Source organism: Schistocerca piceifrons, chromosome 2, assembly GCF_021461385.2.
Source record: "Schistocerca piceifrons isolate TAMUIC-IGC-003096 chromosome 2, iqSchPice1.1, whole genome shotgun sequence".
NCBI classification, from domain to species: domain Eukaryota; kingdom Metazoa; phylum Arthropoda; class Insecta; order Orthoptera; family Acrididae; genus Schistocerca; species Schistocerca piceifrons.
The window spans coordinates 578,040,642-578,063,769 of record NC_060139.1 but is presented as its reverse complement, the minus strand read 5'-3'; the positions used below and the strand labels follow the sequence as shown (position 1 = coordinate 578,063,769).

General features: G+C 37.3%; 1 protein-coding gene across 1 annotated transcript in view; it reads right to left on the bottom strand.

Annotated features, from left to right (window-relative positions):
- LOC124777773 (cytoplasmic dynein 2 heavy chain 1) overlaps positions 1 to 23,128 on the bottom strand; it is an 829,086-nt gene that overhangs the window by 43,103 nt on the left and 762,855 nt on the right. The window contains exon 66 of the mRNA XM_047253283.1: positions 5,606 to 5,799. Within this exon, the coding sequence (XP_047109239.1) occupies positions 5,606 to 5,799 (194 nt within the window). The remainder of the gene's footprint in view (positions 1 to 5,605; positions 5,800 to 23,128) is intronic.

The following is a 23,128-nucleotide window of genomic DNA, read 5'->3' as shown; positions in this document are numbered from 1 at the left end:
ATTACAAGTGGTTTGTATTGTTTTACTACAGTCTATTTTAAAAATTAACCAAGAATAATAAATCCACTACTGATTAATGTTTCATACACAATGGATGTGGTTTAGCCATCAGATATTTTAATTAATAAAGACATGATTGCAAATGGTGTTGCAACAACATCGCTGAAAATTTACATTTCTAACTTTTTATAATTGTGATTTACTGTTGGTGTATTTAAAAAATACATAGTTACTTCTGTTACACCACTAGGTGCAGAAGCTCATAGCTCATTACAGTCAGGTCGTAAAACTAAAGAGAGATAATGTCTGCATAACTTACTAATAATAATTGTGACAGTATGTAATGCTAACTAACAAGTTCAAATGTGTGAAAACTAAGCTTCCTGTTTTTAACATCATAGAAGTTTTATGCTACCAGCTTCTTTAAGTTGTTAAGCTCTGTACAGTTTTATGATTTGATGCAATTCATTTACACCTATCTTTGGGTTCCAAGACTCAGCAGTTTACTGTAATAGAAGTGGTTGGGTTTGTTAAGATACACATTATTTTTTATTTATCAAAATTCCAGCAGGGATGTGTGTGTGAAGGAGTAGGTGGTCTGAAGCCGTAGCCCTAGTTATTTTAGTCCACTATGCCTAATATGCCAGAATTCCAGGGTACCACAAATTTGCAAGTGGTAGCAGAGCCTCTGTCTATATGTTGTATATTAATATGTTAAGGTCTGGCAAAAAGAAATCTGCTAGTATCAAATGTTGGCCTTAATTTGAGGAAGAAATTTCTGAGAATGTACATTTGGAGCACAGTGTTGTATGAAACAGAATGGTGAACTGTCGAGGAAGCTGAGAAGAGAAGAATCATGCATAGCACACCATCGGCTCTGCATCACATGCACAGCCAATTCACCTGCCACCCCTTTCTTCTACATTCCTAGCCAGTAAACCTGCTGCTTCCCTCTGAGTCACTGGCTACAAACACCCAATATCTCTTCCTGCCCCCTGCCTCTCTCTCCCTCTACCCATCCCACCCAACACTGCCCCCGTATCACCCTAGTCTACATTGGTAGCTGCTATTCAATAGGTGGTTAATTCTGCAAATTTCATTTCAATTTATAATTATAAATTAAAATAATGCATTGATAGTAGATAATTTGATGTCATAACACAAAATTGTGGGTACCCAGCCAGGTAAGAGACTTAATTTTTTTTATGCAACAGTAAACACCAATTAAGTCAGGCATGTCTGACCTATAAACAGGATGCCAATTCCATATTTTACTTCTATTAAAGCTTCCATCTCATTATGGCATACTGAAAGACTTGCTAATTACACTGTAGCACAAAATGGATCCTGGACAAAAATTTCTAACCCTATTACGCTAGTTCATGACTGTAGGTCTGGTAGGACTCAGTGTCTACTGATCTCAATAACTGCATTAATTGGATATGATTCTGTTGCTTTTTACACCATCCCTCACTTGTTTTATAGTCTGTTCCACATACAACATGCTAATTTTGCACAGTAAGTAATATAACCAACAGTCTTAGTATTGTCTTTACAGTGTAAAGCTAAGCTTTCATTTTCACTACTGTGCATTGCACACATTGGATGCTATTGGGCTTTGCACACATTGGATGCTAGCTGAAACACATGTTTAAAGTAATCATGACATATAGTGAACTCAGGCCAAGGATAAAGGTATACTATGTGATCAAAAGTATCCAGACACCCCCAAAAACATACGTTTTTCGTATTAGTTGCATTGTGCTGCCACCTACTCCATATCAGCAACCTCAGTAGTCATTAAATATCAGGAGAGAGCTGAATGGGGCACTCCGCGGAACTCAAGGACTTCAAATGTGGTCAGGTGATTGGGTGTCACATGTGTTAAATGTCTGTATGTGAGATTTCCACACTCCTAAATATCCCTAGGTCCACTGTTTCCAGTGTGATAGTGAAGTGGAAACATGAAGGGACATGTACAGGCTGACCTCGTCTGTTGAATGACAGAGACCGCCAACAGTTGAAGAGGGTCGTAATGTGTAATAGGCAGACATGTATCTAGACCATCACATAGGAATTCCAAACTGCATCAGCATCCACTGCAAGCACTATGACAGTTAGGCAGCAGATGTGAAAACTTGGATTTCATGGTCGAGCTGCTGCTCATAAGCCACACATCATGCCAGTAAATGTCAAATGATGCCTTGTTTGGTGTACAGAACGTAAATATTGGACAAATGAACTGTGGAAAAATGTTGTGTGGAGTGACAAATCACGGTACACAATGTGGCTATCGATGGCAGGGTGTGGGTATGGCGAATGCCTGGTGAACGTCATCTGCCAGCTAGTGTAGTGCCAACAGTAAAATTCGGAGGCATTGGTGTTATGGTGTGGTCGTGTTTTTCATGGAAGGGGCTTGCATCCCACGTTGCTTTGTGTGGCACTATCACAGCACAGACCTACATTGATGTTTTAAGCACCTTCTTGCTTCCTACCATTGAAGAGCAATTAGGGGATGGCGATTGAAGAGCAATTAGGGGATGGCGATTGCATCTTTCAACATGATCGAGCACCTGTTCATAATGCCTGTGGTGAAGTGGTTACATGACAATAACATTCCTGTACTGGACTGGCCTGCACAGAGTCCTGACCTGAATCCTATAGAACACCTTTGGGATGTTTTGGAATGCTGGCTTCGTGTGAGGCATCACCGACTGACAGCGGTACCTCTCCTCAGTGCAGCACTCCGTGAAGACTGGGCTGCCATTCTCCAATGAACCTTCCAGCACATGATTGAACTTATGCCTGCAAGAGTGGAAGCTGTCATCAAGGTTAAGGATGGGCCAACACGATATTGAATTCCAGCATTACTTATGGAGGGTGCCACGAACTTGTAAGTCATTTTCAGCCAGGTGTTCGGATACTTTTAATCACATAGTGTATGATACAGTTTAAGATTCTGTCAATATCAAGGTCACCATAGGTGTACAACTAACTCAACTGGATTGAGAATGAAGCAGTAAACTGGACATGGCTTTTCACCAGAACCATCTCAGAATTTTGCCTGAACGAATTTAGTGGAAACCATGGAAATACTAAATAATGGTCTCTACGTGGTAAATTGATCACTGCTCCCTCAAGTTTAATTTCAATGCTCTAATCTCTCTACCACTTTATTCAGTAAATTATTGGCCAAATATTCAGAAATCTGCACATTCTACTGCAAAGAAAAAAGAAAAACTCTGTTTATTGCCACGCTATGCTAAGTACTTACAAAGAATTCAAGCAATTTTGTGTCTTGTACATTTATAAAAGCCCATACAGGTCAATACTTGCTTAGCCACTGTTTTTAATTCAAATGCTGTGACTCATTTTCATAGGTGTTCAGTAGATATATTAAAAATTATGAAACAGATTAATCCATTAACTTTCAAGAGTAGCTGCATAAAATTTATTTTTTCTGTTTCGGCCATATATCTTCAGGCCATCTTTGGAATGTGCCTACAATGGATAATTACTGCAACTGTAGTTCCAGTCAGCACACACTGAAGATGGTCAAAATACATACAGCCAAAATATTAGAAAAAGAATAAATAAAGTGTATGTGGCTGCACTCCCGAAATTTAATAGATGAATTATTATTCTGAAAAACTTCAAGATGCAATGAGATAGGTCATTTGTTCTCTCCTCAGTGTAGTCTGTATTACTGTAAAGAGGTACTAGTCTTAAATAATACAATATGATGTTTACGATGACAGTGATGATTGTAAAAATCAGAGCTAGGAAGAAGAAGAAATCATACTGTGATTCAGAGCTCACTCCTCTCAACAGTATCAGTCTTAACATCACATGGGTAACTACATACAATGCGACATGGCCTCGCTCCATAGGACACAGATGAGATGTTTCGGATTTCACCCAAGACATGGAGCACATCCTAGTAAGTAGGAACAATGCACTATTCATTTATCCTCCCTGTTACTCGACTGTATACTTGTTTAGTTTAATTAATATAGTTCAGTTATTTGCATGTGCTGTGGATCACTATTGCGACTTAAAGTATGAGTTGATATGGTGAATGTGAGACGATTAAATCTGACTGAAAATTTTTACGCATTACATTCACTGTTTTTACCAGTTTTGTCTACTGGTTCAGTGTTCACGCTCATGAAAGAACTACATCACTTATCAGTCAATTTCCAAAGCTCCTAACTTAATATTTCCAGAAACTGTTTCCTAAAAGGTAAAAGTCAACAAAAGATATCTAGCAGCTAGCAGCACTGTTGCCAGCTGTCTACAGTGAGGCACAAATGGCTGCACACAGATACAATAGTCAGCTATGCACCCTTACAGCTGAATTGAGAGTGAAAGATTGTATGTGTTTGTGTTTATAGAAATAAAATCAAACAACAAAAAATCCAGGATGGAATGCAGCAATATTAGTGAAGGAGAGTTGCTACTCACCATACAGCGGAGATGCTGAGTTGTGATAGGCACAACAAAAGATTCACACAATTATAGCTTTAGGCCAAAACCACAATGCAATCTTTTGGTGTGCCTACCACGACTCAGCATCTCCTCTGTATGGTGAGTAGCAACTTTCCTTCTACACTATTGTTTATAGAAAAATATGTACAATGTTGAGAACTGAATTGTGTAAGACTAGGCTTAAGTAATAATAGTTATAGGTGAAATGAAATTAGGTTCTGTTTGGATTGGTGTGGTGATTTATGTTGGAAATATCCTGGGGCATCAGACGTCTGCTCATGACGTCAGAGCAGTTGGAGCTCAGTCTTCATAGCAGTTGTGGCATGCCATGGAGCTCCATCCATGGCAAAGTTCTGTGATTGTTGGACTTGATAACTAGGGAGATCTATGTGTGACACAGAACCGAGTTTGACCCAGAACCATAATGAGAGTCTGTTCTTGTTATTGCTTGTAAGAAATTATTGTCTGTTGCAAGTTAAACCAGTTTGTAATTGGGTCAATAAACCCTGTTGTGAACCTGCCAGCACCTGCTACAATTTAATAGTACACATTTTCCCAGAAAAGTCTGGAAGATGGGTCAAAATACGTGCAAAGCGGTTGTGCCAAGTCCACCACAACTGTGATGGGATCGTCTTTGGCTCACTCTGTTAGAGTTTCAATTAACATTTTAATCCATACAGTCTTCTTCCTCAAAAATGAGGTTTTTTTTTTTTATTTTGCATTTTAATGCATCCTGAATTTTTTAAAGAGGGGAACTGCAATAAAATAGCCTTTGCAAAATCATTTAGAATGCACAGAAATTTCCATCTGTATAGATGTCAAACCCATAAGCTGATTTAGTACAATAAATAACCATTACATAGATGAGTAGCATCTCAGCTGTGCCACTTCAAGACTCACATTTTCCATTTTAGATGACACTTCAAAATATAACTAAGATCATGGGACAAAATTGTTATTTGTAGGTTCACAATTTAAATACTTCAAAAGAAGTGCTGAAAAGAATCTGACTTAGATGGTCATATACTGAACAGGCTAATGTGAAAACAAGTTTGTTCATTTTATTAGTAGCTATTGGTAATTATTGAGAGAACTGGGGAAAGGATATTTTACTTACATAATAATTAGATGATGGAGGCACTGAAATTACACTTCCTAAGGATCTTGTCCTATGGATTAGTACACCAGGACTAAAAAATTCTTTCAAATATGATTCCAGAACTTTCATATCATACACATTATCTACTCTTCCTCCATAAATGGCATCTTCACACAAACCATGAATAAACTCCCATTTTATTTCTCTCTGACCTGCAATAAATTAACAATATGTACTGTAAAATAGGCTGCATAGACTGGGGACAAAAATCACAGTGGAGTGAATGCAAAAATATGTTGGTATATTCTGTTTACATAAAATCATTAAATGAAACTTTCCATCAGAATTATTCTCACATTATAATTGCGTAAAGGCATTTCATAGTTACTTCTTTTTCTTTCTGCCTCCTACCATTCCTTTTGTGTGGTAGACTGAACTATAAAGCCAAAAAATACATTTTTCTAGTTGCAGATAAACAAAGAACCTTTAATTACAAACTCACCTCCTACCTCCCTATTTTTATATGTGCCAGAGAAAAAAATATACATAGAATTGTTTCATTTCTTAACAACAGCTTATTAAAAAGCTCTCAGTTCAACACCCACAAGTCTAATTTAGATATAAGGTTATATTTCTCTTCATTAATGTATAGTTCTAACCAATGCACTGTCACTATTAAGTTGTTCATAAGCAAATGAAAATGCAGATTTTCACTCCCTCCTGTTTTGTCCTTATTCCCATACAAAGTCAGTAAGACTTTACAGGAATTTCCTAGTTAGTCCTAAGTTACAACTACTTAACACCAACAGTCATTTTTACTAGCAACTAGATAGACAGACCATGGGAATCTGATTACCCTGTGTTGTTGTTAGCCATTCAAATAAATTAGTTGAAACAGGCTACTGTTGTATAAAAGTACCCAAATGAAGTTTAATGGTAAGAGAAGATACAAGTTTTGTGCATACTAAAATATAATTTTAAAGGCTAACGTGTTATTCAAGGTTTATCTAAATGTGAATTACATACTGTTGCTTTGTGTACTGCATAATGTTGTAGTGACTGCCAATAAAACATATATAGCAGTAATAAAATACATATAGTATCATAAAGTAGTAGTAGTAAGTAGTTTAGTTCATCTGTTGATAATGATACTGGACATGTCAGGGTATTATAGTTAAAATACACACATATAATTCATATATTCAGGCACTCACATACTTACAGTTCTAGTTTGACAAGGGCGGGAGAGTTCACTGTCCGTGGCCTTATAGTGGGAACGATATCAGCATTTGCAGAAGTAATTTAGGAAAAGCATGGAAAACTTAAATAAGGCTGGCAGGATGAAGAGTGGAGTTTTCATACTCCCAAATACAAGGTTATTATAACTGACTGAAGTGATTTCACAGATTTGCTGTAGCTAAAATATTTCACGTATTGTTACAGGGCTTTGCATGCATAAAGAAGGTGGAGATCTCTTCTGAACAGTATGTTGCCAGGAATACCAGATATGCTCAATAATGTTCATTTCTGGGGTGTTTGGTGGCCAGCAGAAGTATTTAAACTCAGATGATTATTCCTGGAGCCACTCTGTAGCAATTCTGGATGTGCAGGGAGTCACATTGTCCTGCTGGAATTGCTCATGTGCACCAGAATGCACAATGGACATGCATGGATCTAGGTGACCAGACAGGATGCTTACGTACAAGTCACCTGTTAGAGTCATATCTACACACATCAGGGGTCCCATATCACTCCAACTGCACACGCTCCACACTATTACTGAGCCTTCACCAGCTTGAACAGTCCCCTTGACATGCAGGGTCCATGGATTCAGGAGGTCGTCTCCGTATTTGTACATGTCCGTCTGCTTGATATAATTTGAAATGAGACTTGTCCATCCAGGCAACATGTTTCAGTCATCAACAGTCCAATGTCGGTGTTGACAGGCCCAGGCAAGATGAAAAGTTTGTGCCTTGAAGTCATAAAGGATACACAAGTGAGCCTTTTCTCCAAAAGATCACATCAATGATGTTTTGTCGAATGGTTCACACCCTGACAGTTGTTGATGGCCCAGCACTGAACTCTGCAGCAATTTTCGGAAGGGTTGCACTTCTGTCACAATGAACAATTTTCATCAGTCACCGTTGGCCCCATTGTTGAAGGATCTTTTTTCAGCTGCAGCAATATCGGAGATTTGATGTTTTACCAGATTCCTGACATTCATGGTACACTTATGAAATGGTCATATGGGAAAATCCCCACTTCATCGCTACCTCAGAGATGCTGTGTTCCATTGCTAGTGCGCCAACTATAATACCATGTTCAAACTCACTTAAATCTTGATAACCTGCCATTGTAGCAGCAGTAACCGATATAACAACTGTGGCAGGTTCTTGTTTTCTTATATAGGCATTGCCGACTGCAGTGGCTTATCCCCCCTTTTTACATATACCAGTTTCTTTGGCGCTTCAGTATTTTGCACTGCTCCATATGTGCTGCCTACTGATTCTGCAGATATCAAATCAATAATTTTTCCATGTTAAACATAGCAAATTCCCACCCATCTGTTCAAAAGAGCTCGCATCCTGGTAGGTTTGTTGGTACAAGGGGTGTGAACACTGAATCTTTCACATAGCCCCACCCAAAAAAATCGCACGATGTTAGGTTGGGAAAGAGTGGAGGACATCCTGTTGGTAGATGAAGCCCACACTGTCAGTCTCCAGTTGTGGCATGAGAGTATTTTCCAGCATGTCTAGATACACATGTCCTATAATGGTTTCTCACAGAAGAAAAATTGACTGTAAACTTTAAACTGTAAGACTGCACAGAACACATTAACTTCTGGTGAATCTTGAATGTGGTGTATGGCATTGTGGAGATCCTCTGTCCCCCTGATTTTGACAGTTTGCCTGTTCACTGTGCCATTCACAAAAAAATGTTGCTTCACCACTGAAGAAGAGTTTTGCAGGCTGACCCATTGATTTCTTCTTGCACAGACATTCTGAAGCTTTAAACTACACATACCACCACCAAATGGAGTTGTAAGTTGGTGGATTTTTGCTGAATTTCGTTCCGAAGTGTCACTGCACTGTTACAGCAGACTGATGTTGCTTAATTGCTCACTGATGCACGTTTGTAGCAGAAAACTGAAGTGCAGCTGCAACAATACAAACTTTTTGAGGTTTTCTCTCTGAGAGTTGAATTTTGTAAAATATGTCAGTTAATGTAGCTACACTGAATTTGTGAAATCACTTCAATCATTTATAATAACTTTGCATAAGGGCAATCTGTTTAAAACAGTGCAACTTCATTCAGTTTATATAACCAGTAGAAAACTTAAGAATACTTGTGTAATCCAACATTTTGTTGAGTAAGGATGGGCAACTTAGATTTGAGAATTCTTCATTTAAATTTATCTCACAATTCTATGTAATTTATACTGGTGTTTTTAGCACATGAATTCAGTGCAACTTCATCCATTGAATGTATGATGCATGTAATAAAATCACTCCATATCTTTCGCAAACCTATGTGTCGTGTGAATGTTGCCCAAGTGCGTCAGTGGAATTTTGATTTGATAAGCACTTTCAGTGCAGGTCTAGTTTGAAAATAATGATTGTGATCAAAACTAGCCACCAGTATAAACTACATTCAACTGATATAGAAATAAGAATACCATGGTCTCATTAAAAAATAAATCATCATCTGGCAATACCTCAAGCTAAATACTGACCGCTGAAATACATAGATTGCTGAGCCATTGCAAGCTAGGATTGTCAAACACCTAGTATACCTCAATATTTTACATAAAAGACAATTTGTATCTGAAAAGAATTTATCAGCTGAACAGGGAATATTCACATTTTTGGAAGCCACTGTAGAACCTGTAAATAAGAACAGTTCATCAGTGGGTATTTTTTATGGTATGAGGAAAGCCTTCAGTTGCATGGATCACCAATTACTATTAGCTAAAGCCCTGCTGTATGGTGGGAGGGGTCGATTAATTAACCTGGCAAAATCCTATCTTACTCACAGGAATCAGAAAATAATTTTGGAAGTGTTGGTTATGAATGAGGATTAGCTGTTAAGTCAGACCAGGGCATTATTTGTCACTTACTGGAAAGTTCCATCATGAGTTCTTTACTGTTTCAGACTTATGTTAATGATGTGCTTGCAGCTGTGGATCATATTGAGTGTGGATTTACAACTTTTGCAGATGACACCAGCATCGTAACAGAAAATTTAACTATACTCAATAACCAAGTAAATGGTGCCAAGTTCCTGAACATTTACTTAGGCTGAAAACTAATCTCAGAATATCACATTCATCAAATTGTGAAGAGATTGAGCTCAGCAGTTTTTTCATTATGAATGCTCTGTTGTATAAACAACCATAAAGGCAGCTTATTTTGTCTATGTGTGTGCACTCTATCATATCATATGGAGTTATCTTCTGTGCTAGCTCCCCTCTTGCTCAAAAAATTTTCATTAGTCAGAAAAGTTCATATGTAAAGTAATTCCAAGAACCTCACGTCACAAATTATTTAGCCAGCTACGAATAATTAGCACTTTTTCCCTAATGTGCATTGTTATAAAGAACCTCATTCTTTTTCTAAGCAACCCAGCAGTTCGCTTGCATGACACTAGATATAAGAATGAGATACACTATCAATTAAAAAATATGTCCATGATGCAGAGAGGTGCTATGTATGCTGGCCCAAAACTTTTCAATGTTGTTCCCACTGAGCTTAAACATTTAAGGAATAGTGAATTATTTTCAAAACTTAACTATACCAATTTCTCTTGATCCTGAATCACTCTTTCTACTCTCTTGAGGTTACCTAAGACGAAGTTAAACATTTTAATGTTTATTAAATGTTAATTTAAGTATTCAGTCATTGTGTACAGTGGAATGTATTTTTAATGTATATGTATTGCTGAACTAACTGCGAATAATATGAGAATGACTGCTCTGAATCCATCACTATTGTTAGTGGTGCAATGTTAATGTTGTTTTATGGTTGTAGTGTTTTTTCTCTTTTTGTTTTTCTTTTGTTTATCCTCTGTGTGCATTATTGTTATCAACCACTGAGTGTTAGCTGTTACATACTTAAATAAACTCTGTACAGACAGACTTATTATTGAGCATCATTTACTGGGTCTGATTACATGTTATGGGTCCAGGTGCATAAGTCTGTTTTTCAGTGTAGTGGTAGAGTCTTTTTGGTGGTATTGCAAGCAACAGTAAATTTAAAATTATTGGCATGACATGGCAGAACAATCTACGCCTCAATGTTTGAAGTTGCCTGGAGGAGATAACTGTGCAGTTCAAAAATACCATGGAAGTGATATTCAGAGGAAAAGGCTTTTCAGATATTGTCAACAGCATAGCTATTAAGCCTCCAAACGAGGAAAACTTAGCTGGAAAACAATGCAGAAGCACAGGAACTTACTGTGATGTAGATGGAGGTAGTGCTACTCACATTGTCAGCTGGCATGTGGACCAAACTGAAGACTATGTATGAGAAAGAGTCTGTGGTGGGCATTCAACTACTTCAGCAAAAGTTTTTCTCACTCTCATTTGGTGATAACATGGTGGTTACATCCATGTCAAAATTAGAAGAAATCAACATTAAATTGAAGCAAGCAGGTGAACCAATTTCAGAGAAAATAAAAACCAAGATGTTGAGGTCATTTCCTGAGAGACACAAAAATTTCTGTTCAGCATAGGAGTCCAGCTCTTTGAGAAATAAACATTTAATGAGTTAACTTTGAGATTGCTTACTGAGGACGAGAGAAACAATCAATCCAATTAGTCTGCTTTGGCCAACGTAAGCAGGCAGCAAAAAATTACCTGTTACATTTGTAAAGACGACCATTTTGCAAAGGACTGCTAAAATAAATCAAAGCGAGAAATGAGAAGCTGCAATTATTTTAAGAAAAGAGGTCATTTGAAATCAGATTGCAGGTTGCTGAAGTCCAAGGAAGACAAAAAGGTTCAGGACATAAATGGCTTTATGTGAACAAATCAAGGTATCAATTTAGAAGATTATTGGTTCATTATGCTATCGAGCATATGTGCATTAAGTGAGAATCGTTTAAGAAATTGGACAATATCTAAAGCTCAATGACAGTTACTGTGTGTGACATGATGAGATGCATACTGTGGAACAGTATGCATGGAAGGGGTTAAATTTATTAAAACAGTACTTAGTGGAGTGCCTTTTGTGTCTGGATTCAAATTCAATCTCTTTTCACTAGGAACTGTGTTGGACATAGACATGTGTTTAGTGTCAAACAAGGAACAATGTGAATTCTTGAACAGTATAGATGAAGAGCATGCATTATCCAAAAGTGTCAATAAAATATATCATATGCAGTTTTCTCTAAATGGAATATAATCAGAACTGCCAATGGTTACTCTGATGTGTGTAGATGAAACACACTCTATGTTTGACACTAATGACACTTGTGTTTTTTCATCAGTCAGTATTGGTAGTGGTCTGGTAAATTTGCCTAAACCTGTTGAAAACATAAAAAATTGTGCTATCAAAGCATTCTGAATGTCACAGAGTACTTGTCAGTAACGAAGCGCACTTTACTAACAATTTTGTCACTTGTGAAGTGTGTTTGGCAGGCAAACATTTCTTCCCTTTGCCCCATCAATTTGTCAAGAACTAATGTCCCACTTGAATTGGTTCATGCAGATGTCTGCAGATCTATGGAGATGCATTTGCCTGGAGGAGCAAGATTTTTTTTTTTTTTTTTTTTTTTTTTTTTTTTTTTTTTTTTTTTTTTTTTTACACCACAGCAAAATGGAAGAGCTGAAAGAGAAATGTGCACCTTGGTTGGAGTAGCTCGTTCAATAATTTCAGAAACTCCCAAACATTTCTGGGCTGAAGCAGTCAACATAGCGGCTTATGTACTAAATCAAACTGGTCCAAGCCTTGTCAGAAGTAAAACTGCTTTTGAAGCCTTTTATGGTAGATAATTATCCTTAGAAGACTTGAAAATACATTGGGTTGAAACCAGATGCCAAAAACAAGATAGGTTTATTCATGGGTTGTGATAATGATGTGAAGGGGCACAGAACATTTATACTATCCACAAAGAAAACTGAGGTGCATCAACTGATGTTCCTGTAATGGAATCAGATACTATTTGTTGTGAAAAAGAAAACATAGATAATGTTTCAGAATCAGAGAGGTATAAAGAAAAAATGAATACTGAGGTTGTGGAAGAAAACAGAAGTCCGCTTCGAGACGAACAAGAAATCAGTGAATACAAAGAAAACAGAGAAGTTCTTTTTGAGGATGCAGAGAAAAATGTAGATGATGAGGATGAGAGGACAGACAATCTGAGACCCAATAGGGTTATGAGTTGGGCCTGTTGGCTGCAGTTAATGATGGTCCCAGCACGTACACTGAAACAATATCTTGTAGTGATGCTGAAAACTGGAAAGATACGATAGCAATAGAGCTGGAATCCCTGGAAGAAAATAATACATGGGATTAAGTATTTAAGCTAGAGTGTTGTAATGTTACTGACACAGAAAATGGGTTTTTAAGTGAAAAAGAGATGAGAAAGGTAATGTCGGTTCTTATAAAGCTCGTCATGTAGCTTAATGTTCCAACAAAGACTGTCTTACTCAGTGATATACAGCCTAACTTCAGGGAAACTTTTTCCATTTTTGTCTAATGAGAATAACTGTCTCATATATCAGCTGGATGTTCGTAGTGCTTTTCTCTACAGATAGATAGTTTGAGACTTTTACGTTAAACTACCTATTGGATGTTGCAGTAAAATGAATGGCAAAATTTGTAAACTTATAAAGGCCCAGTATCGTTTAAAAGACTCACCACAAGATTGGAAAACCACACAGTAATAACCGGCTTAGGATTTGTAAGAAGTGAGTTTGAGTATTGCTTGTATATAAAGACAGAAAATAGCCATAAAACATCCATACTTGTCTACATTGCTGAATTGCTGAGAGGCTAAACTTCCTAGAGTGAAACTGATAATGTAAAGCTGCTAGTGAGTGATAACTGTAAAATTAAGGATTTATGTCTGCTTAGGAAATATTTGGAAATGAATATTGTTTAGTATTTAAGGGAGGTTACTGTTACTATTTGAAAAAGTACCTATCTTAAAAAATCATTGCAAGCATTTGATATGTTTGAATGAAATTCTATTTCAACTCCTACGGAGGAATATTTTGACAGCAGTGTGTTAAAAAAGAGAAAAATCTGGACATGAAGACATTGAGAAAAGCTGTAGAAAATTAATACTGTCATTGATGTACATCATATTAGGTTCCAGACCACATATTCGTGTAGCAATTAGCATTCTCAACAGGTAACAACCATCCACAAGTCTGGATTTATGGAATATTTAAAAATGTGTATTCCATTACATTAAGGGAATCCTAAAACTGAATCTGTTATATGCTAGGGATGAAAACAGTATTGCTCCCATGCCTGAGTTGCTCACTGTTGAAAGGCACTAAGTCCACATTTTTGACAAATTTGTTTTACTGTGTTTTTATGATCTAAAAAGAAAGATGCATGTTTTGGTGTAGATAGGAACCATGTCCTGGCAGCAATTGTGCCATTACCACATCCATCAGGTTAGTTATTCTGTGTTAAAAAGAACTTAATCCTGCAGTTAGTGCATTTCAACATGGATGGCTATCAGTGCCAACCAAACTATGCAGAGAGCACTGCTGTGTTTCAAATGTCGAGATTGGGATGCTTCTTTCTTTTGTTTATGGGTCAATTCAAGTGAAGTGATCCAATAAAAATTAAGCTAGATGCTTGAACATGTTTAAATATTTTGGTTTTTTAAATATGTGATCACCCTATAATAGAGAGGTTCAAAACAGTTTTTTTTTTTTTAAATTGTTTTGCAGAGTTACTGAATGGTGGCCATTTTTATTTGTAAGTGCAAGATGGTTTTTTAATTTGGAGACAAGTGTTAATTTGAATATCTCTGCACTGCGTTAAGTTACAACATTGCAATGGACATTATTATTTTTAGAAAAGTCTCTTCTACAACATTGTTTATTACCTAAAATACCCTAAATTCAAAAATAACCAGTCAAAATTATCTCCAAAGTTTAGTATTCAAAATTTAGAAAAATCCACTTTTTGTACCAAAAATAACAACCAAGGAGTGATTTATCAAGGTGTACTATTTTACTCTAGTTAGATATCATAAATTACTAGCTTTATATACAACACCAAAACTGACAAACATTTCCTTAATTTTTTATAATTTTTTGAAATTTGAAAATCTTTATTTTTGGTAAAGTTTGGGGCTAGTTATCTCTGGTGGAACTGAATATAAAAATCTGTTTTTTTTTTTTTTTTTTTTTTTTTTTTTTTTTTTTTTTTTTTTTTTTTTTTTTTTTGACTGTGAACATAGACATGAATTTTCGCAAATGAGGAAATAATTCACATTACACTACAATTGATGTTACGGCTGTTGACTAATTCATATGCGATATTGGATAGATACAACAATCATTAGTGAAGTTATGGTACTGAATTATATGGAAAAACTTGAAAAATTGCTGAACAAAATGTCTATATTATCTTGACAAATTTAAAACAATTACAGACACAACGATTCTCACAAATTTCAGTATCTGCTGCTACAAGCAAGTTCTTGAAAGACAGAAAAGCACAACTTTATGAAACTGAATACATGGTCCTAACTGATTTTGAGCGACCTCACACTTTAACTGAATGGTTTCCGAACTGTACACCCTTCTAGGTTTTGTAGGTCAATCAGTTGTGCATTGTGGTCTGACAATCCATTTACCACAGGGAAAGCATGTGTTTGTTTTACTTAAGTCATACCTGCAGAACAGGATGCAAAAAGTTTCCTTATATGGGTCAAGTGATTTAAATAAGTTTGCCATTTCATCTAACTGGGGTGAACTTACATTAGGTGTTCCACAGTTTCTTGTATTATAGTCTCTCTGGTAGTCAAAGAGCTGTTGACTTTATTAAGATAATATACCAGTAATAAGCCTTTGCAAGAGCCAACAATTCCATCATAAACTTCAGTGCATAGATCTTAAAATTTTATTTGTGAGGGAGTTGTGCATCGTGGTCTGACAATCCATTTACCACAGGGAAAGCATGTGTTTGTTTTACTTAAGTCATACCTGCAGAACAGGACGCAAAAAGTTTCCTTATATGGGTCAAGTGATTTAAATAAGTTTGCCATTTCATCTAACTGGAGTGAAATTACATTAGGTGTTCCACAGTTTCTTGTATTATAGTCTTTCTGGTAGTCAAAGAGCTGTTGCACTTTATTAAGATAACATGCCAGTAATACGCCTTTGCAAGAGCCAACAATTCCATCTTAAACTTCAGTGCATAGATCTTAAAATTTTATTTGTGAGGGAGAAACTTTATGCTAAGAAAGTTGTGTTCAAGCACATTAGCACAAAAGAGCAAAAAGATAATGTTCTGACAAAGCCACTAGGTAAAATAAAATTTGAAAAAGTTACTTTACATCCTCTTTCTGTACAAATACATTATCTATTAGCATGCTACTGTCTTGAGCTATACGTGTAGGGAAATTGATCACTGATTCTAAGTCATACGTTGTTAATAACACTTCTAGTTCACTTTTCCTATCAGAATTACTTAGAAAGTTTACATTTAAGTCCTAGCAAGGCTCTAACTTTTTCAAACCACTCATAAGTTATTCCATTTATACCAAAGAATTGTAATTTCTGTAACATTATGTCATAGTTCACACAATCAAATGGTTTAGATAAGTCCCTGAAAATTCCTATTGGTGACAGTTTACTATTTAAAGACTCTATTATGTGACAGTGAAATTGTATATTGCTGTCTCAGTGGAACAGCATTTTTGAAATCCGAACTGTGATTTACTAAGTATCCCATTACTGTTGAGATGGCTAACCACCCTTGAGTACATTACTTTCTCGAATATTTTTGAAAATGCTTTAAGCAAGGATACTGGCTGATAATTATTGACATCTGTGGTGTCCCCCTTTTTGTAGAGAAGCCTGACAATGGCGTATTTTAACCTGTCTGGGGCCGGCCGGAGAGGCGCGCAGTTCTAGGCGCTACAGTCTGGAACCGAGCGACCACTACGGTCGCAGGTAAGAATCCTGCCTCGAGCATGGATGTGTGTGATGTCCTTAGGTTAGTTAGGTTTAATTAGTTTTAAGTTCTAGGCGACTGATGACCTCAGAAGTTAAGACGCATAGTGCTCAGAGCCATTTGAACCATTTTTTTTAACCTGTCTGGGAAAATACCTTGAGTTAGTGATGCATTATATATGTGACTCAGAACATCAGTTGTAATTGCTTCACATTGTTTTAATATCTTATTAGAGACGTCATCTACTCCAACAGAACATTTACTTTTCAAAGATTTAATAATTTTACTAATTTCACAAGAGGTTGTTAGGTGAAACTTAATCTGACTAAATTTTTTCAACAGACTCTTCCATATACTGCCTGGCTTTTTCTTTTGAACTGTTCTCACCAATTTTTTTCTCCTACACTTAAGAAATGGTTGTTAAATACATTTGCTACTTGTGTACTGTTGGTTAGGATGGTCTCATTCTCTTTAATACACTCCTGGAAATGGAAAAAAGAACACATTGACACCGGTGTGTCAGACCCACCATACTTGCTCCGGACACTGCGAGAGGGCTGTTCAAGCAATGATCACACGCACGGCACAGCGGACACACCAGGAACCGCGGTGTTGGCCGTCGAATGGCGCTAGCTGCGCAGCATTTGTGCACCGCCGCCGTCAGTGTCAGCCAGTTTGCCGTGGCATACGGAGCTCCATCGCAGTCTTTAACACTGGTAGCATGCCGCGACAGCGTGGACGTGAACCGTATGTGCAGTTGACGGACTTTGAGAGAGGGCGTATAGTGGGCATGCGGGAGGCCGGGTGGACATACCGCCGAATTGCTCAACACGTGGGGCGTGAGGTCTCCACAGTACATCGATGTTGTCGCCAGTGGTCGGCGGAAGGTGCACGTGCCCGTCGACCTGGGACCGGACCGCAGCGACGCACGGATGCACGCCAAGACCGTAGGATCCTACGCAGTGCCGTAGGGGACCGCACCGCCACTTCCCAGCAAATTAGGGACACTGTTGCTCCTGGGGTATCGGCGAGGACCATTCGCAACCGTCTCCATGAAGCTGGGCTACGGTCCCGCACACCGTTAGGCCGTCTTCCGCTCACGCCCCAACATCGTGCAGCCCGCCTCCAGTGGTGTCGCGACAGGCGTGAATGGAGGGACGAATGGAGACGTGTCGTCTTCAGCGATGAGAGTCGCTTCCGCCTTGGTGCCAATGATGGTCGTATGCGTGTTTGGCGCCGTGCAGGTGAGCACCACAATCAAGACTGCATACGACCGAGGCACACAGGGCCAACACCCGGCATCATGGTGTGGGGAGCGATCTCCTACACTGGCCGTACACCACTGGTGATCATCGAGGGGACACTGAATAGCGCACGGTACATCCAAACCATCATCGAACCCATCGTTCTACCATTCCTAGACCGGCAAGGGAACTTGCTGTTCCAACAGGACAATGCACGTCCGCATGTATCCCGTGCCACCCAACGTGCTCTAGAAGGTGTAAGTCAACTACCCTGGTCAGCAAGATCTCCGGATCTGTCCCCCATTGAGCATGTTTGGGACTGGATGAAGTGTCGTCTCATGCGGTCTGCACGTCCAGCACGAACGCTGGTCCAACTGAGGCACCAGGTGGAAATGGCATGGCAAGCCGTTCCACAGGACTACATCCAGCATCTCTACGATCGTCTCCATGGGAGAATAGCAGCCTGCATTGCTGCTAAAGGTGGATATACACTGTACTAGTGCCGACATTGTGCATGCTCTGTTGCCTGTGTCTATGTGCCTGTGGTTCTGTCAGTGTGATCATGTGATGTATCTGACCCCAGGAATGTGTCAATAAAGTTTCCCCTTCCTGGGACTATGAATTCACGGTGTTCTTATTTCAATTTCCAGGAGTGTAGTAATACTGCTTACCCCAGTGGTTAGTTTTCCTGTCTCCCTTCTAACCACATTCCATATTGATTTTGTTTTATTGCCAGAGTTGTTAATTTATTCTGTAATGCACATATTTCTTGATTTCCTTACAGCTTTTCTCAGTGTGTTACAAAAATTTTTATAGTGTAAAACTACTTTCGGATCTTTACTAGTTCTTGCTGTCTCATACAGTTTTCTTTTTCTTTCTGAAGACACTTTAATACCTGTAGTAATCCAAGGTTTCTTTGAAAAGTGTGTGTGTTACATTTAGTAATTTTCTTTGGGAAACAATGTTCAAAAAGGGATATGATGCATTTATCATTAGCATTTGGCTCATTATATACATCTCCCCAATTAACATTTCTTAAGCTTTCTCTGAGGTGCTCTATAGATACCGGGTTGAGCGACCTCACACTTTTACTTAATGGTTTCCGAACTGTACACCCTGCTAGGTTTTGTAGGTCAATCAGTTGTGCATCATGGTCTGACAATCCATTTAGCACAGGGAAAGCATGTGTCAGTTTTACATCCTCTTTCTGTACAAATACATTATCTATTAGCATGCTACTGTCTTGAGCTATACATGTAGTGAAATTTGTTGTGACTCGCCGATCTTTCTAAGTGCCGCTGCGCAGTTACATGCGTCCTCTACATGCGTCGCTGTCTGCCAGCCATGCAGCAACAGCACCACCTAAGTGGCCAGCCAGCCAGCGGCCACTAGACTCGGACTCAGTTATGATTTGACTGTTAAAGTGTACACACGTCTTACTCTGTTTACTTGATCTGTGACTTTCATGTATTGCGTCCCGTGTGAACAAACAACTCTATAAGTGAGCCAAAAAGCAGAAAAACATGGGAGGAGAAGATCAACCAGACTCTCCAGGTGGAGGTATACAGATATTGTGGAAACAAAAGTATTTTTGGGACTGTTTTTGCACATAGGGCCTTGTTGTTTTCCATTAATAGAACATTGCTGGGAGTACAAGTCCGTTTTACAATGTCACGTTCTGGAGATCTGACATAAGTAGAAACGAATTTTGGCTGTTATTGAGACATGTATATCTCTCAGACAACTCATCAAAATCCAATGACCAGCTCTACAAAATTAGACCAGCTTTGGACCATTTCAATAGTATCATGAACAATAATTATGTTCTAGACAAGAATGTCTGCATTGAGGAATAAACAGTTTTGTAGCGTGGCCATCTTTTTATCAGTTAGTGCATCAAGAATAAGAAATACAAGTATGGTGTTAATTTTATGAACTCTGTGAATGTAATGATGTGGTTCTAAAAATAAAAATCTACTGTGGCAAGTCACAGGAGAAGGCCAAGGTGAGTCATGCATCTGAAGCTGTTTTACACCTGATGGAAGTTTTCTTGAACGGAAAATATGTGCTTCATATAGGCAATTTTTATAATTCTGCATCACTTACAAAACTGTTGTCTACTTGCAAAAACTATGTGTGTGGAACATTATGTAACAACAAAAAGGAATACCCAAAACTGTTAGTTGCTATGAAACTAGAGAAAGGTCAGATGGTGTGGAAAAGAAGTGATAATGTTGTTGTTTGCAAATGGAAGGACAAAAGGGAAGTCTTGACCATTTATAATATGCACTGTGCCAAAATTGTGGAAATTCACTATCAAAATGGCTAAGTTTCCTCGAAATCAAACATAGTCAGAGACTACAACAATAGTATGGCAGGTGTTGATCAGTCAGTTCAAATGTTATGTCATTCAGAACCGAGAAAAACTATTAAATGCCTGAAAAAGCTCACTATATATGTAACAGAAATTTATCTGCACAATGCCCTTCGGTTTTACAATCAATCAGCAGGAAGGAGCATCAAATCTCTAGCTTTTAGAGAAAAATTTATTCAGGTACTGATTGGAGATAAGAAACTAGATAGCCAGAAGGAAATTAGGACAGGTGGCAGCTTTTACTATTTAGAGACTAGATGCCCTCCTTTTATAACATTTTGCTTGCTGTATTCACAAAGTGCGTGTGACTAGATATTTAATTACTGTAACAGTTTGGAAGAAGGACTTTTGGCCAAAAGCTAAAATGTATAGCAGTCTTTTTGTTGTGCCTGTTTGTGACTTGATGTGTGGTTTATATGGTGAGTAGCAATCTATCATTTTCACAATATTGCTGTTTGTTTCTGAAAATGAGATGAGGCCTTTTGCAAAAACCCATACTTTTAAGAACATTATTTACTGTTTCTCTCTGAGTGGTCATCTGCAAAAAGTACTGATTCTGACAGAAGTAATTATGTGGAATATCATATAGGAAATTTCTTCTCAGTCTGAAGAATCTCCCCTACTTACATTGACTGAATTATGAAGTACATCCTTCTGCATTTTTTTCATTATATATGAAATTATCCATTGACTGGCTGTACCATCAATTGCATAAAACTTCAGTTTATTTAGGATGAGATTATGATTCACACAGTAAGAGAAAATACCAACTGTTACTATTCCATTACTTAATGTTTGTAAAATTTGGTGAATGACTGTGTTAAAAGGTCTGTAGTTATTGACATATCTCTTATCACATTTTTGTTATAGAGGGGTTTAAAAACGGCATATTGTGATCACACTGAAAAAATTTCTGAGTTAGTGATCTATTATACAGTTAAAAAAAGATAGTACTTATTAAGTGAGATCAACTCTTTAGTACTCTCATGGAAACATCTTCAAATCCACATGAGTTTTTATTTTTGAGAGCATACAAAAATTTCTTAGTTTCAGATGGAGACATAGGTGAGACATCCATATGATTGAATTTTATGAGTGTTGCTTTATACATTGTTTCCACTTTTCTTCTGAACAGCTTGTACATGTTTTTCTTACTATATTTAAGAAATTATTATTAAACATTTCTGCTACCTTTGACTGATCATTTACAGGCATTTAATTTACATCAATAGTGATGTTATCCTGCTCTGTAGTCTGTTGTCCTAACTCTCATTTCACTACTTTCCATACAGACATAAATCTGTTGCCAGAAGCACTGATTTCTGATATAATATGCTTGTTTCTTAACTTTTTAGTAACTTTTCTTAGTGATTTTGACTAATTTTTGTAGTATCCAAAAATACATTTTCTTTTTCCTTCCACAAAACACTTTAATCCCTCTAGGGAGCCATAGCTTTTTACATAGCTGTTTAATGTCTTTTCTGATTGTTTTATGGGCAAAGGTACTTTCCAATGACAATATGAATTTCTCGTGGAACAGACTACTATTTATATCAGCATTTAGTTCACTATAAATTCTTATCCCAGGTCATCTTTTGTAAATTACTGTTAAGATGTTTGTCCAGGAGTCACTAATTATTCTAACTGATTACCACTGAAGGGAATTGATATTGTAAGATACTACTTGTTTATCCCAACTTACTATGCACTATGATCAGAGAGAGAATTTATTACTGGGTTATTTTCTTGTTTTGAACTTCATCAAAGAAATCACTATCAGTCACAGTTCTACTGCCTTTATCCATCTCTGTTAGAAAGTCAAGTACTGAGATCAAAGTACAGGAGCTAAATAAGGTTTGAGATCATTTTTAAGATCAGCATTCTTCAAATATCTAGAATAAAATCACCAAAGGTTATTAAATACTACTTTTCTGTATTACAGATAGCGTAATAAGGAATCCATGTATCTCATAACTATTTCAAATTTCCCACTACAGATCTGCAAGATGATCCATAGGTTTGGAGCCACACCTCTAATACAAAAACATGCAGATAAACAGAAATTTAAAGTCAGGTAGTATCATTTGGGAGAGGGGAAAGACTGTGAGGCTACGTTACCAACATGGCATTGATTCTGGAAGCTATCATCTTGGATTTACCACATAATTCCGCTATGGAAAGGTTATCATGTGACATATCAAACTGACAGATAATTACATGACAAAAACAATGGTGTCTTGTTGCACGGTTGTTGCTACTTGTATACTCCATTCCTGGTGCACTTTAACCAATACATGTACAGGTATTTGGGCACAGGCATGAATAATCCACTCCCTGATTGACGTACAACAAAGCCACAAAGTGTATCGCTATACACATTTCTTAGTATCATGTTCACATTATTTTTGTGGAAGTGAATAGTAAAAATATACAAAATACATTCAGATCACAGCCAAGAGCAATATATACAATAACCAAGAGTGGCAGCACAGTTCTCCGCATTAAAATGTTTTGAAAGGCTGGAAATCTTAACTGTTCCTTGTGAATACATTTTTCAGAATGTCATGTGCGTAAAAAAAAAAAAAAAAAAAAAAAAAAAAAAAAAAAAAAAAAAAAAAAAAAAAAAAAAAACTACTACTACTACTATGCCAAAACTGTTTAGCAGATAATTATGAAACTAGAATGGCTATAATTTTCATACACACAGAAAAAAATAAAGTTAAAACTTAGAAAAGTTTACTGTACAATGTCGTCAAATTATATAACAAAGCACCACAAC